Below are 13,679 nucleotides of genomic sequence, written 5' to 3'. Positions count from 1 at the left end.
CAGCAGAGGAAGCATAGGTACTAGGTGCACGCTGCAGGTATCTCAAAATATCTATTCTTATCACTACTTCAAAACTACGGCAGTCGCTGCTCACCACTCCAAAGCAACACCAGTTTTTTATATTTACAGCCAACTTTTTATATTTTGACAATCGAACTTCAAAATAACTGGTTTCCTTTATAAACCTGTGCACATATTTTCTGCATATAAATACTTTTCCAGGGAAGGCCTTGGCTCCCGCAGATTACCAAAGGGATACAGAGGGCAAAAAGGTTAGGAGCCCGTTACCTGGAAGAACGCTGCTACCACCAAGGTCAAGGCAACCCTGCCAACGAAAGGTTTCCACGCTAACCCGCTTGTTTGGTCGTGAGAAGTCAGCCACCCACAGCGCTAGAAACGTCAGGCCCTCTTGTAATTCATGTCACAGGTCAGTGGCTCAAGGTGCGCCCAGCTGCCTCCGTACACAGTCCCCAGCGCCAGCTCCCACGCACACACACCGCGCGTGCAGACAGAGGACCCCGGGGCAGCGCCTGGAGGAACGTGCCACGGTATCCAGACAAAGAGGCCGTCAGCCATGGTGCCAAGTGCACTCTAGCATTTTCTCATGTAATCCTCACAAGCCAGTGGGCTCAGGCCTTACCACTCTCCCCATTTTGGTGATGAGGGAACCGGAGCATGGAGGCACGGTACGGAGGCAGAGTGTGGACCCAGGCGGCCAGGATCCAGGGCCTGAGCTCCTCAATCCACCCATGAATGACCCACGATGGATGCAAAGCCCTGGGAGCCTGGGGACACGGTCACTGTCAGCCGCATTAAAGGTCAGCCAACACTGACAAGGAAAATTAGAAAACCTACTACACCTTGAGCGTCTACCATGAGAGGCAGGGATGGTTAAGAGCATGTGACCTTCCTTATTAGCTGTGTGAACTTGAGCGAGTCACTCAACTTCTCTGCACTTCAATATCCTCACCTATAAACAGAGCTAATAATTCTGCATACTTCACAGGGCTGTGAAAGAGAGGAGCTAAGCTAATCCACACAACATTCTCGCGCTGATGCCCAGCATGGAGTAAACACTTGATGAGCGTCAGCCACAGTCACCACTCCTATGTCCTAGGCCGGGCCCATCACACAGGTCATCTCTCCCCACTCCTATGTCCTAGACCGGGCCCATCACACAGGTCGTCTCTCACCACTCCTATGTCCTAGGCCGGGCCCATCACACAGGTCGTCTCTCCCCACGCCTATGTCCTAGGCCGGGTCCATCACACAGGTCGTCTCTCCCCACGCCTATGTCCTAGGCCGGGCCCATCACACAGGTCATCTCTCACCACTCCTATGTCCTAGGCCGGGCCCATCACACAGGTCGTCTCTCACCATGCCTATGTCCTAGGCTGGGTCCATCACACAGGTCATCTCTAACAGCGACAACCACCCCAGCAGGTGTATCAGCCTTCCCACTGTGCAGATGAATTAACTGATTCTCCGAGAGGACAGGTCATGTCTTTGAGTCCACTCAGCTATTAAGCTGCAGTCAGAATGTGTGCTTAGGTACATAATTAACCAAGAAGGACTAGGAAGAAAGATGAGTAAATATGGACCTTGGGTGGGTGGATGGTGTAGATTCCAGCTGTAGGACAGACACACCCAGGGAAAGAATCCCGACCCTGGGGGCCTTACCTGGATCGCCCTGAGCCGGGGTAGAAGCCCCAGAAGACCGCCCACTGCGGTGTGGGGCCTGGGGGCCTGGCTGGGTCCCTTCCCCTCCTTCCAGCAGCCACTGCGAGCCTCCCCCGGGTTTCCCAGGCCACTGCTCGCCTCGGCCCCCACCCTCCACCTGCCAGCTGGCCACACCTGCGCTCCCTTTCCTGCCCTTCCGTCCCAACAGAGTCAGGAAACCCCTCCACCTGGGCTCCCCAGGGGGAACAGCCCCTCCTCCTTGGAGACCACACTCCAGCAGGCAGCCCCCTCCAGGGATACCCTCCTCACACCTTACAAAGGGAGACCCTCCCCCAGCCCCGAGGCGCCCGATTCACCTTCCCCTTCACCCAGAGCCTGTGGACCAACTGCAAGTTCACAGGCCTGCGGACCCCTCGGGGGCAAGGGGTCATCCCGAGCCAGGCACACTGCTCGGCACAGGTCAAATGCCACCGCAGATGCTGAAATGCTGATTACAAAGATACAAGGGGAATACAGGGACCAATGAGTCTTAAGCGGAGAGACCCCTGTGGGTATTTTGCACAATGGAGTCAGAGTGAGTCAGTGTCTTCCTAGAAGCAAATCGCTCACCCACGTTAAACAAATGAACTCTTTGGAGCCGTCTGGGTCCCATTTCATCCATCACCTATTCCTCGGCGTTGAATCATGCCCGATTACAGTGAAGTCATCTGGCTCCCTGGGCAGAGCTGAAAACCCCTGGATCTCCTCAGCACAGAAGCAGAGGGCCAGGTGGCCCGAGGGAGATCACGAGGAGCCCCTGCCCCCCACCCTCCACCCTGCCCCTCCACACCAGGCAGAGCCCTGGAGTCCACGCCCCTTGGCACCTATGAGTCTCCAGGACGTTCCCAATATACACTCCCTTTCATTGCTGTTTTGCTCAAACTCTTCACCCTTGGATCCTAAGGCCTGCCGTCAAAAGAAGTTTAACTGATACCTGTACATTACTTCTAATCATCTCAAGAGGTAGGCATGTAACTCCCCATATTACAGATTAGGAAGGTGAGTTCAGAGAGGAGGTGACTTGCCCAAGGTCACAGAGTTAACAAGCAGTAGAACTGACACGCCGACACCAAAGCCGAGGCACCGTCTGCCCCACCAGTTTCCTCAGAGACCGGAAGGAAACACGTGCAATGCCCAGACCTCAATCTGGAGAGGCGCAGACACGTGAAGAGCAAGCTTAATGGCTCACTTCTTGGTAATCAGGGCAATTCAGTAGCCTGGTAGATAGAGGCTGGTCGATTTCAGGAGCTATGTCACAGCTCTGCAACACAGACATTTATTTTACTACTCGGGAAATTGAGCAGTGATGTCCCAACCACGTCAGCAGCCAACCTATAAATCTCCGGCTGCAGCAAGTTAAACATGGTCATTGTGTTTTACTCCCTGTCCTTCAATTCCCTGACCATCCAGCATTAATTCTCAGGATCACACACGATTAGAAGGAAAACAGACTGCCCAGAGTCAGTGGAGACATCATGACAGCCTCAAGTTCTTCACAGAAATGGGTAGAGAATAAACTCTAAAATCAACACAAAACAGCCAAGGGCAGAGCACGGGAAAAAAAAAAAATTCATGTTTTCTACAAAGAAAGAACTACAATCTGAAAAAAACACCTTTCTCAGGAGGAAAAATACTGTAGACTGCAACAGCTGGGATTTCTTAAACTGACACCTAGAAATTTCCAATTTCTAAAAGATCATTTATAATCTTTTATCCTCAATTTGCAATTACTCTTGCAGAACAGAATTAAAACCTTTGCTAAAATACCTAAGTATTTTTGCAGTCATTTAAACATCACCAGGATCTAAAATATAATGGAAATGCCCACGGGATGACTTTATACTTGTGGTTCTAAGAAGTACAGAAAACATTAGCCTGAAAGACTGAAAACACAGTGATACCGACAATCAGACTACAGACATGAAATTTTAAATCACTCAACTGTCCAATAAATTTAGAAATATTTTGTTCAACATTTACACCATTTTTTACATGTCTAAAATATGATTCAAAATAGTAAAGTTTAACTAAATATATTCAAATTAGTGACGATCTGTCCATCTAAAAAACCTGATGCAATATTGTAAAGTTAAAAACTAAAATAAATAAATTTTTAAAAAATAAATTTTAAAAAAATTTAAAAAAACCTGATGGGCTGCTATCTTATTTCAAAACAAACTGTGCCTCCTGAAAAGATGCTCAATATCACTATTAGAAAAATGCAAATCAAAACTACAATAAGGTATGACCTCAAACCAATCAGAATGGCCACCATTACAAAGTCTACAGATAATAAATGCTGGAGAGAGTGTGGAGGAAAAAAAAAAAACCCTCCTACATTGTTATCGGGGGTATAAAATTGGTGCAGGCACTGGGGAGAAAGGTATCAGTTCAGTTCAGTTGCTCAGTCGTGTCCGACTCTTTGGGACCCCATGAACTGCAGCACGCCAGGCCTCCCTGTCCATCACCAACTCCCGAGGTTCACCCAGACTCACATCCATCGAAGTCAGTGATGCCATCCAGCCATCTCATCCTCTGTTGTCCCCTTCTCCTCCTGCCCCCAATCCCTCCCAGCATCAGGGTCTTTTCCAGTGAGTCAACTCTTCGCATGAGGTGGCCAAAGTATTGGAGTTTCAGCTTTAGCATCATTCCTTCCAAAGAAATCCCAGGGCTGATCTCCTTCAGAATGGACTGGTTGGATCTCCTTGCAGTCCAAGGGACTCTCAAGAGTCTTATCCAACACCACAGTTCAAAAGCATCAATTCTTCAGCGCTCAGCCTTCTTCACAGTCCAACTCTCACATCCATACATGACCACTGGAAAAACCATAGCCTTGACTAGACAGACCTTTGTTGGCAAAGTAATGTCTCTGCTTTTCAATATGCTATCTAGGTTGGTCATAACTTTTCTTCCAAGGAGTAAGAGAAAGGTATGGAGACACCTTAAAAACCAAAAACAGAGCTGCCATGCGATCCAGCACTCCCACTCCTGGACAAAGGTCCAGAGAAAATTCTAACCTGAAAGGACACATGCACCCCATATACATACGTGTGTGTGTGTGTGTGTAGCTTCCAGAAAAACATCTCCTTCTGCTTTATTGACTATGCCAAAGCCTTCGACTGTGTGGATCACAATAAACTGTGGAAAATTCTGAAAGAGATGGGAATACCAGAGCACCTGACTTGCCTCTTGAGAAACCTATATGCAGGTCAGGAAGCAACAGTTAGAACTGGACATGGAACAAAAGACTGGTTCCAAATAGGAAAAGGAGTATGTCAAGGCTGTATATTGTCACCCTGCTTATTTAACTTAAATGCAGAGTACATCATGAGAAACGCTGGACTGGAAGAAACACAAGCTGGAATCAAGATTGCCAGGAGAAATATCAATAACCTCAGATATGCAGATGACAGCACCCTTATGGCAGAAAGTGAAGAAGAACTGAAAAGCCTGTTGATCAAAGTGCAAGAGGAGAGTGAAAAAGTTGGCTTAAAGCTCAACATTCAGAAAACGAAGATCATGGCATCTGGTCCCATCACTTCATGGCAAATAGATGGGGAAGCAGTGGAAACAGTGTCAGACTTTATTTTTTGGGGCTCCAAAATCACTGCAGATGGTGATTGCAGCCATGAAATTAAAAGACACTTACTCCTTGGAAGGAAAGTTATGACCAACCTAGACAGCATATTCAAAAGCAGAGACATTACTTTGCCAACAAAGGCCCGTCTAGTCAAGGCTATGGTTTTTCCAGTAGTCATGTATGGATGTGAGAGTTGCACTGCGAGGAAAGCTGAGCACTGAAGAATTGATGCTTTTGAACTGTGGTGTTGGAGAAGACTCTTGAGAGTCCCCTGGACTGCAAGGAGATCCAACCAGTCCATTCTAAAGGAGATCAGTCCTGGGTATTCATTGGAAGGACTGATGCTGAAGCTGAAATTCCAATACTTTGGCCACCTAATGTGAAGAGTTGACTCATTGGAAAAGACTCTGATGCTGGGAGGGCTTGGGGGGCAGGAGGAGAAGGGGACGACAGAGGATGAGATGGCTGGATGGCATCACTGACTCGATGGACATGAGTCTGAGTGAACTCCAGGAGTTGGTGATGGACAGGGAGGCCTGGCGTGCTGCGATTCACGGGGCTGCAAAGAATCGGACGTGACTGGGCGACTGAAGTGAACTGACTGATGCGTATGTATATGTAATAGAGTATCACCTGGCCATAAAAAGAATGAAATAACGCCATCTGCAGCGACACGGATGAACCTAGACATTGTTGTACTGAGTGAGGTCAGAGACAAACATCATATGATAACCCGTATGTGTAGGACCTAAAAAAAATGATGCAGATGAACTTATCTAAGAAACAGGAAGACTCACAGACAGAACAACAAAGCTGTGGCTACCAAAGGGGCAGAGGAGAGAAGAGAAGCTGGGATCTGGGATGGACAGACACATACACACCACTATATACAAAACAAACGAGGACCTGCTGTATACACCGGAGAAGGCAGTGGCGCCCACTCCAGGACTCTCGCCTGGAGAACCCCATGGACGGAGGAGCCTGGTGGCTGCAGTCCATGGGGTCGCTAAGAGTCGGACACGACTGAGCGACTTCACTTTCACTTTTCACTTTCATGCATTGGAGAAGGAAATGGCAACCCACTCCAGTGTTCTTGCCTGGAGAATCCCAGGGACGGGGGAGCCTGTTGGGCTGCCGTCTCTGGGGTCACACAGAGTCGGACACGACTGAAGCGACTTAGCAGCAGCAGCAGCTGTATACACAAGGAACTAGGTTTCATATCTTGTAATAACCTATGTTGAAAAAGAATCTCAAGAAGAAAGTATATAGGGAGTTACGTAGTGGCTCAGCGGTTAAGCCTCCGCCTGCCAATGTGGGGTAATGGGTTCAACTCCTGGTCTGTGAAGACCCCACGCGGCTCAGAGCTACTAAGCCCGAGGGCCACCGCTGCTGAGCCTGTGCTCCAGAGCCCGCCAGCCGGGATGAGAGAAGCCACTGCGATGAGGGGCCCCCACACACACACACGCACACACGCACGCACACGCAGAGCTGCATCACTTTGCGGACACCTGAAGCTAGCACAACGAGGGTGAATTAACTGCACTTTAACATTTTTAAAAGTTTTAAAAAAACAGACTGTGCCTGATTATGGGTTACTGTGCATCTTAATATCCCATTAAATTTGGTCAATGTCGAGGAACGGTAAGCCACTCAGAATCACACATTAGGCCCCTGAGATCCAGTTACCGTGCCTGCACATGACCACTCACGGGAAGACACAGAGCAAAGAGAGGAACCCAGGCCTCCAGATGCCTAGCCCCGTACAAAGGCCAAGTCCACACTGACACTCTTATTCAAGCAATGGCAGATTCAGGAGTGCTCAGAGCCACGAAAGAGCTCCCAGGGCTCGCAACGGCGCCCTCCAAGACCAGGGCTGACAGTGGACACGCAGTGCCACGGCCAGGACTGGAGCCAACACACTGAAACCACTTCTCCACCAGCTACAGAACAGCCCCTGCTGCGTGCACCCAACCACCCCAGCCCCTCCCCAAGACCAGCAGCCATGGGGTTGGTGCCTGCACAAGAGCAGGCCTCTAGCAGCCCACTCCAGCCCGAGCGCCCGCGTCTGTTCTGATGGCGTGCCCCGGCTACACCAGCTGTTATTCTAAGAATCATCCTTTCCAAAAACCACAAGTCATGATCTGAGTCATTCACCAGACAACGAGTTTGTGTAAGAACTCCTTGTTTTCTGAATGCCTGAACTTAATCAAAGGCAAGCTTAAAAAAAAAACCTGGCCTACAATAAACTCCTTTCCTTTGCCATTTCTGGCTCCCTCGTTGCATTACAGGCAAGCTTCAGGTCAGAACGCTCTGTATGCATCTCCACAAACCTGTACCATCAGTCATTCACTCAACAAACATCCTGGGCCAGGCACAGGGCAGGCGCTGCGATTCAGACACGGACGCCGTTCCCTTCCCCTGGGGGGCCTGCCGGGGTGCTTGGGTCTCGAGGGAGGGGAGGAGCCCCAGAGCCGCGACGCTCAGCGGCAGCCCGAGAGTGCAGGAGCCGCCAGGTCAGCGGGGAAGGACAAGGCATCCCAGGCTGACGAGGCAGCACACACAGGGCACGGAGCGGTGCAAACACGGTGCCTCCGCACATCTGCGGGAGGTGTCAGAGATGACGGGGGACGGAAGAAAAGGAGACCGGAAAGCTAGCCTGGGGCCCAATCGGGAAGGGCCTGCTGAGCCACTGCTCGTGTTCACGTCAGCTGGAAAATGGTCTTACCTCAAGATTACACAGTTCTCGAGAGGTGGACCCTAGGAGGCAGATATGAGGCTTGTCTTTTAACGAGCTGTGGTTTCTAGGTTTCCTGCACAGCACAAATACTAACACGTGGCTGAAGGACACCAGTCTGTAAGGAGGCAAGACACAGAAGCCCTCCTCCGGCCTGTTGTCAGCTCAATTATCAGCAAGGAGGCCTGGGAGGATCTTCAGATCAGGAAAGAATACGAATTTGCACGTGAGTGTCCAGTTTCAGTCGAGCTCACCTCTGAGAAGATGCTTTTGCCGCCTGGTGACTGAGAAGAGCACTTTTCTGTTACCAAGTCTTCACTCCTGAACTCGGGCTCCTCCGCCGGCACTGAGCCACAGTTCCGCTGTGCCACTTCCAGATCTCTTTCATTGAATTTCTAAGGAAACAAACAAATCATATGAGTTTTCATCGAGAAAAAAAATACTAAGAGATGGTCCCAAACTCTTTAACGGAAGATTTACTTTTTTCACAATACCCAGATATCCTCTAAATAGTTTCCATCAGCCACCAGTATCAGGCAATTACAAATGCGTTCATGCACTGTTACAACCGCGAGAGCAGCACTCAGCCGGGTGTCGACAAGGACGGTGAGGCAGGCCTCGCCGCGCACTGGACTGGCCGAAAAGCTCAGCCACGTTTGCCCACAGGAACTTACGGAAAACCCAAATGAATTGTTAATACTAGTCATAGGCCCTTCTCTTCTTGGACCTTCTCTTTCTTCCAAACTCACCTCCATGGTGGCTGGGGTCCAAATGGCGCAAAGAAAGCTCCAAAGTGCTGACAGACAGCAGTGAAGACCACCCTCTTTTTTTGCCAGACTCACCTTTTTCTGAGCATCCTTAGAAAAGAGTTTTTAAGCACAATAACAACAACAAAGAAAAGCTACGCTGAAGTAAGAACGTGTAAACACAAGAGGGACACGTGGTACCTGAGGCAACGAGGCCTTCTGAGCGGCGCTTTCTCTGAGGCTTCTGATCACTTGCTCTTGACTCTGCAATTTTTTATTGCTTTCACTCAACAGACTCTTGTAACGACTCTCCACTGCTTTCTCTCTCTCATTCACTTCATTGCGTAATTTCTCAACTTCATTTCTAAGGTCCTACCAGAAGCAAAAGAAAAAACGGAAGTTGCTTGACAAGTCGAGGTAACAACCTTTCACCTGTTTTTACCTTATTGCTTAAGAAAGCAAGCCAAACAGATATAACTGACAAACATGAGCTTCCTCCTTATTTAAGGTCTTAGGAAAACCAACTTGAAAAATAATCTGAAATTTTGGGGAAAGCTTCAGGTGCACACATTTATCACAAAATTATTTGCAATACTGAAACAACCAGAAGGAAACTAAACGTCTAACAACACAGAATTATAAAAAGCATACGGCAGTATGGAAACATAAACATGACATATGTGAAAGAGACAGCCAGTGGGAATCTGCTATACGTGCAGGGAACCCAGAGCTGGTGCTCTGTGACCACCTAGTCGGGTGGGACGGGGAGGCAGATGGGAGGGCGGTTCAAGAGGGAGAGGATATACGCCTAGCTATGGCTGATTCATGCTGATGTGTGACAGAAACCATCACAATACTGTAAAGTAACTATCCTCCAATTAAAAGTATTTTTTAGAAAAAGCATATAGTATAAAACATCACAGTTAAGAGAAAAACAAAGCAGGAGACCGTGTGACACGATGCTGACGGTCTTCTAACTGCTCACATCAAATAGTTTTAAGGCTCGGAGGAAACACATCAAAATAATACAGTATCCCTAAGTAGAAGGATTACGGGTGACTTTGTATTGATATTGATCTTCCTGAGCTTCTTAAAAGCTCTAAGTCTGTATTACTTTCACAATCATAAAAATAAACTGTCTTAAATGACATTTACAATACATGGAAAATGCTCAAGTTATAATGTTAAGGAAAAACACAGAAATCAAACAGTACACAGTGTGAATTTTAACTATCTCAAAATGTGCACTATTTGTAATACGGAACCACTATTCCTAATAGCAAGAGGCTGGAAATAGCAAATGTCTGTAGCAGAGGGATCCACGCGTGTGCCTCCTCACGGCGGAGCGCTCAGAAGCCGTAAAGGAACAGGAATGAGGGCTGCATCAATATCCCGCCCTCAAGGAATCCTTCAAATATACTGCTCAGGAGGGGGTGTGGGGTGGAGGGCGGTGTGGACCGCAAGAGGAAAAACAGGATGCACAGCACCCTGCCACTTAATCAATCACCAGGAATGGCTGCCGACAAGGAAAAGGAGAGAGCAAGACAGAGGAAAGAGCAGATTCATTTTACAGATGTGACAGTGAAAGCATTTGAATGTTTAGATAAGTATTTTAAAATTAAATGAGAGTCTCCTAAAACTAAAAGCACAAGACACAGGAAAAGAATTTAACTGTGCATCAAGCTGACTGGCTAACCAAACAGAGAGGAATGATTTCAATAACGAAAAAGTCGAGTAATCTCTACACCCCTAGTGGGATCTTTCTCCAACGACAAAGGAGCTGCTGCAGAAACCCTCAACTGCTTTCAGTAATCGTGTTGCAGGAAATAATACTTGTATTGTTATTCTGAAACTGTGTGTGTATAAATACATGCATACTTATTAAATAACTAATTACTACGATCATAAGAACCAAGCCTCAGAAAACACAAATATAAAATAAGTTAAAACCTGTAATTCTAAATTTGAATTGGAAACATGAATAGGAACTTACATTCAATTATTTCTTTCCTTTCACTAAAAAAACCTAGAATCAATACCCTCCCTAGCATGCAGGCTACAGTCGCTAAATACCATCGCTCACAGAAAACAAAAACAAAAAAACTTCCATTATCCTTTAAAACAGTCGTTCTCAAAGTGTAGGCCCTAGAACAGCGTTATCAGCACCACCAATCACTGGGCCCCCACCCACACCTGTTACATCAGAAACTCTAGAAAGAGGGCGCACCCATCAATCTGTCTCCATAAGCCCTCCGTGCACGCGTGTTCAGTTGCCAAGTCGCATCTGACTCTTTGCGACCCCATGGGCTCTAGCCCACCGGCTCCTCAGTCCATGGGGATTCTGCAGGCAAGAATACTGGAGTGGGTTGCCATTTCCTTCTCCAGGGGATCTTCCCAACCCAGGGATTGAACCCACATCTCCTGTGTCTCCTGCATTGGCAGGCAGACTCTTTACCACTGAGCCACCTGGGAAGCCCTTAATAAGTCCTCCAGGTGACTCCAAATCACAGTAGAGAGTGCTTTATAGAAAGGGATGAGTCCAGACCTTGGGCAGGAATACATAATGAGCTCAGACATCTCATCATGTCAGAAGGAAAGACTCTATCAAAGACTCCATGTTCACGTCCAAAGAACTCAGGAATCAACTTGAATAAGATTTTTCATTGTCAGAAGATAGGACAATTAAGATATCAAAGATAATGACAATGAATTAATATATGTCAAAAATGTTTTTTTTTAAATCCATGAGTTCATAATGACTGAAAAAAACAAAAACCCTTTGGTCACTATGGTAGACAGAATAATGGCCCCCCAAAGATGTTCACACCCTAATCCCCAGAATCTCTGACTAGGCTGATTACATGGCAAAAAGTTGCCAGTGGAACTGAGGTTGCTAATCAGCTGACCTTGAAACAGACAGATTACTCAGGTGCCCCCAACATAATCACAAAGATCCTTAAAAGTGAGAGAGGGGGGCACAAAAAAGACCCCATCAGCCAGCTCTGGAAGTGAAGATGATGGGAGTCACAGCTCGAGAGATGCAGACAGCCTCTAGAAGCTGGAAAAGACAAGGAAATGGATTTTCTCCTAAAGCCTTCAGGAAGAATACAGCCCTGCCATGGTAAGACCCACTTCAAACTTCTGACTTCCAGAACCACAGGCTAAGTTTGTGCTGCTAAGCAGCCAAGTTGTGGTGATTTGTTACAGCAGCAGAAACTAATACAGTCACCTTTGGAAGATTTCAGGGGACTCTTATTTTGTCTTTTCTGTAAGAACTACACCCCAGAGTAACTGTATAGATATGAAAAACAAGTTTTCCTTAATAGAAGTATATAGCTATTATATAAAAGGATTGATGAAATTAAATTATCATCATTTTGCAATTATCAATGGCTAGTAGCGTATTAAAAAGCAGAGACATTACTTTGCCAACAAAGGTCCGTCTAGTCAAGGCTATGGTTTTTCCTGTGGTCATGTATGGATGTGAGAGTTGGACTGCGAGGAAAGCTGAGCGTTGAAGAATTGATGCTTTTGAACTGTGGTGTTGGAGAAGACTCTTGAGAGTCCCTTGGACTGCAAGGAGATCCAACCAGTCCATCCTAAAGGAGATCAGTCCTAGGTGTTCACTGGTAGGACTGATGCTAAAGCTGAAACTCCAGTACTTTGGCCACCTCATGCAAAGAGCTGACTCATTGGAAAAGACCCTGATGCTGGGAGGGATTGGGGGCAGAAGGAGAAGGGGACGACAGAGGATGAGATGGCTGGATGGTATCACCAACTCAATGGACATGAGTCTGAGTGAACTCTGGGAGTTGGTGACGGACAGGGAGGCCTGGCGTGCTGCGATTCATGGGGTCACAAAGAGTCGACACGACTGAGCGACTGAACTGACTGAGTAAATCATAAAAACAGGGACTATCAAACACTACATACCTGCTGTTAGACCACCTATGATGTAATCTTGCCAAAAAGTTAAACCTGAACTTGATCATGCACCTTATCTAACTAGCAATTTACTCGAAATAAAGTCAGCAGAGAAACAAGTTGAATAACATTACAAAAATACAATCAACAAAATCTAAAATGTGGAAATAAAGGACAAATGACCCAACTTAGTCAACAAATAAATTACAAAGAAAAAATAAAAAGGAGAGAGAACTTGTAGAATAAATAATAATTAGGAAAGTTAGGGAAGGCCAGTATGAATTCACAAATTCATATTGATTCTACAAATTCTGAGTTCATTTGAACTTTCCTTCCTTCATTCACAGACACACTTGCTCACACACAGAGTTGGCCATAGTTTACTTGGGTGTATATATGTGTATATGTGTGTATATATTTTGTATGGGTAAGTGCTAAGTCACTTCAGTCATGTCCAACTCTCTGTGACCCCATGGACTTTTGTATGAACAGAAGTAAATACAGGTAAGTGTATGCCTGTATACATTCTGCATGCGTATATAAAAAAATGTAAACACACATTTCAAACTGCCTACTGCCAAGGCCTGGTAGTGATGATGACGCCCGTCATTCAGACCGTGGTTCCTAAATGCCATTCTCCAATAAAAGAGACCAGGGATCCATAAAGAAATGGTTGATTCCAGAACCGGATGAGGGAAAATACAAGAGTCCAGGACATCTTGTGACCCTAGCAAGTGTGGAAGTGCTCAGAAATGTTAAAGACACAGGAATCAATCTGGAGGAGTTCCCCAAAGCCAAATCTGAGTCAATCTGAACAAGAAAAGAAATCATGGTAATAATGGCTTAACAACCTATAGAATGAAACAAAAATCCATGAGTTCACACGGGTATAAACGGCTGAAGAATAAAAAGCTGCAGAAGGGACAGCCCTTCCTTACAGGAGAATCACAACTCTAAGTGCAGCACGAACGATGGG

The 13,679-nt window shown here is 46.7% G+C and overlaps 1 protein-coding gene across 9 annotated transcripts in view; it reads right to left on the bottom strand.

Moving 5' to 3' along the window:
- CDK5RAP2 (CDK5 regulatory subunit associated protein 2) overlaps nucleotides 1-13,679 on the bottom strand; it is a 183,465-nt gene that overhangs the window by 88,549 nt on the left and 81,237 nt on the right. For all 9 annotated transcript variants that reach the window (XM_070375007.1, XM_070375005.1, XM_070375008.1 and 6 more), the window contains exons 13-14: nucleotides 8,981-9,151; nucleotides 8,288-8,428 (exon numbers count right to left, since the gene is read on the bottom strand). In XM_070375007.1, the coding sequence (XP_070231108.1) occupies nucleotides 8,288-8,428; nucleotides 8,981-9,151 (312 nt within the window). The remainder of the gene's footprint in view (nucleotides 1-8,287; nucleotides 8,429-8,980; nucleotides 9,152-13,679) is intronic.

The sequence above is a fragment of the Bos mutus genome, chromosome 8 (assembly GCF_027580195.1).
Source record: "Bos mutus isolate GX-2022 chromosome 8, NWIPB_WYAK_1.1, whole genome shotgun sequence".
NCBI lineage: Eukaryota > Metazoa > Chordata > Mammalia > Artiodactyla > Bovidae > Bos > Bos mutus.
This window is presented reverse-complemented; position numbering and strand designations above follow the sequence as displayed.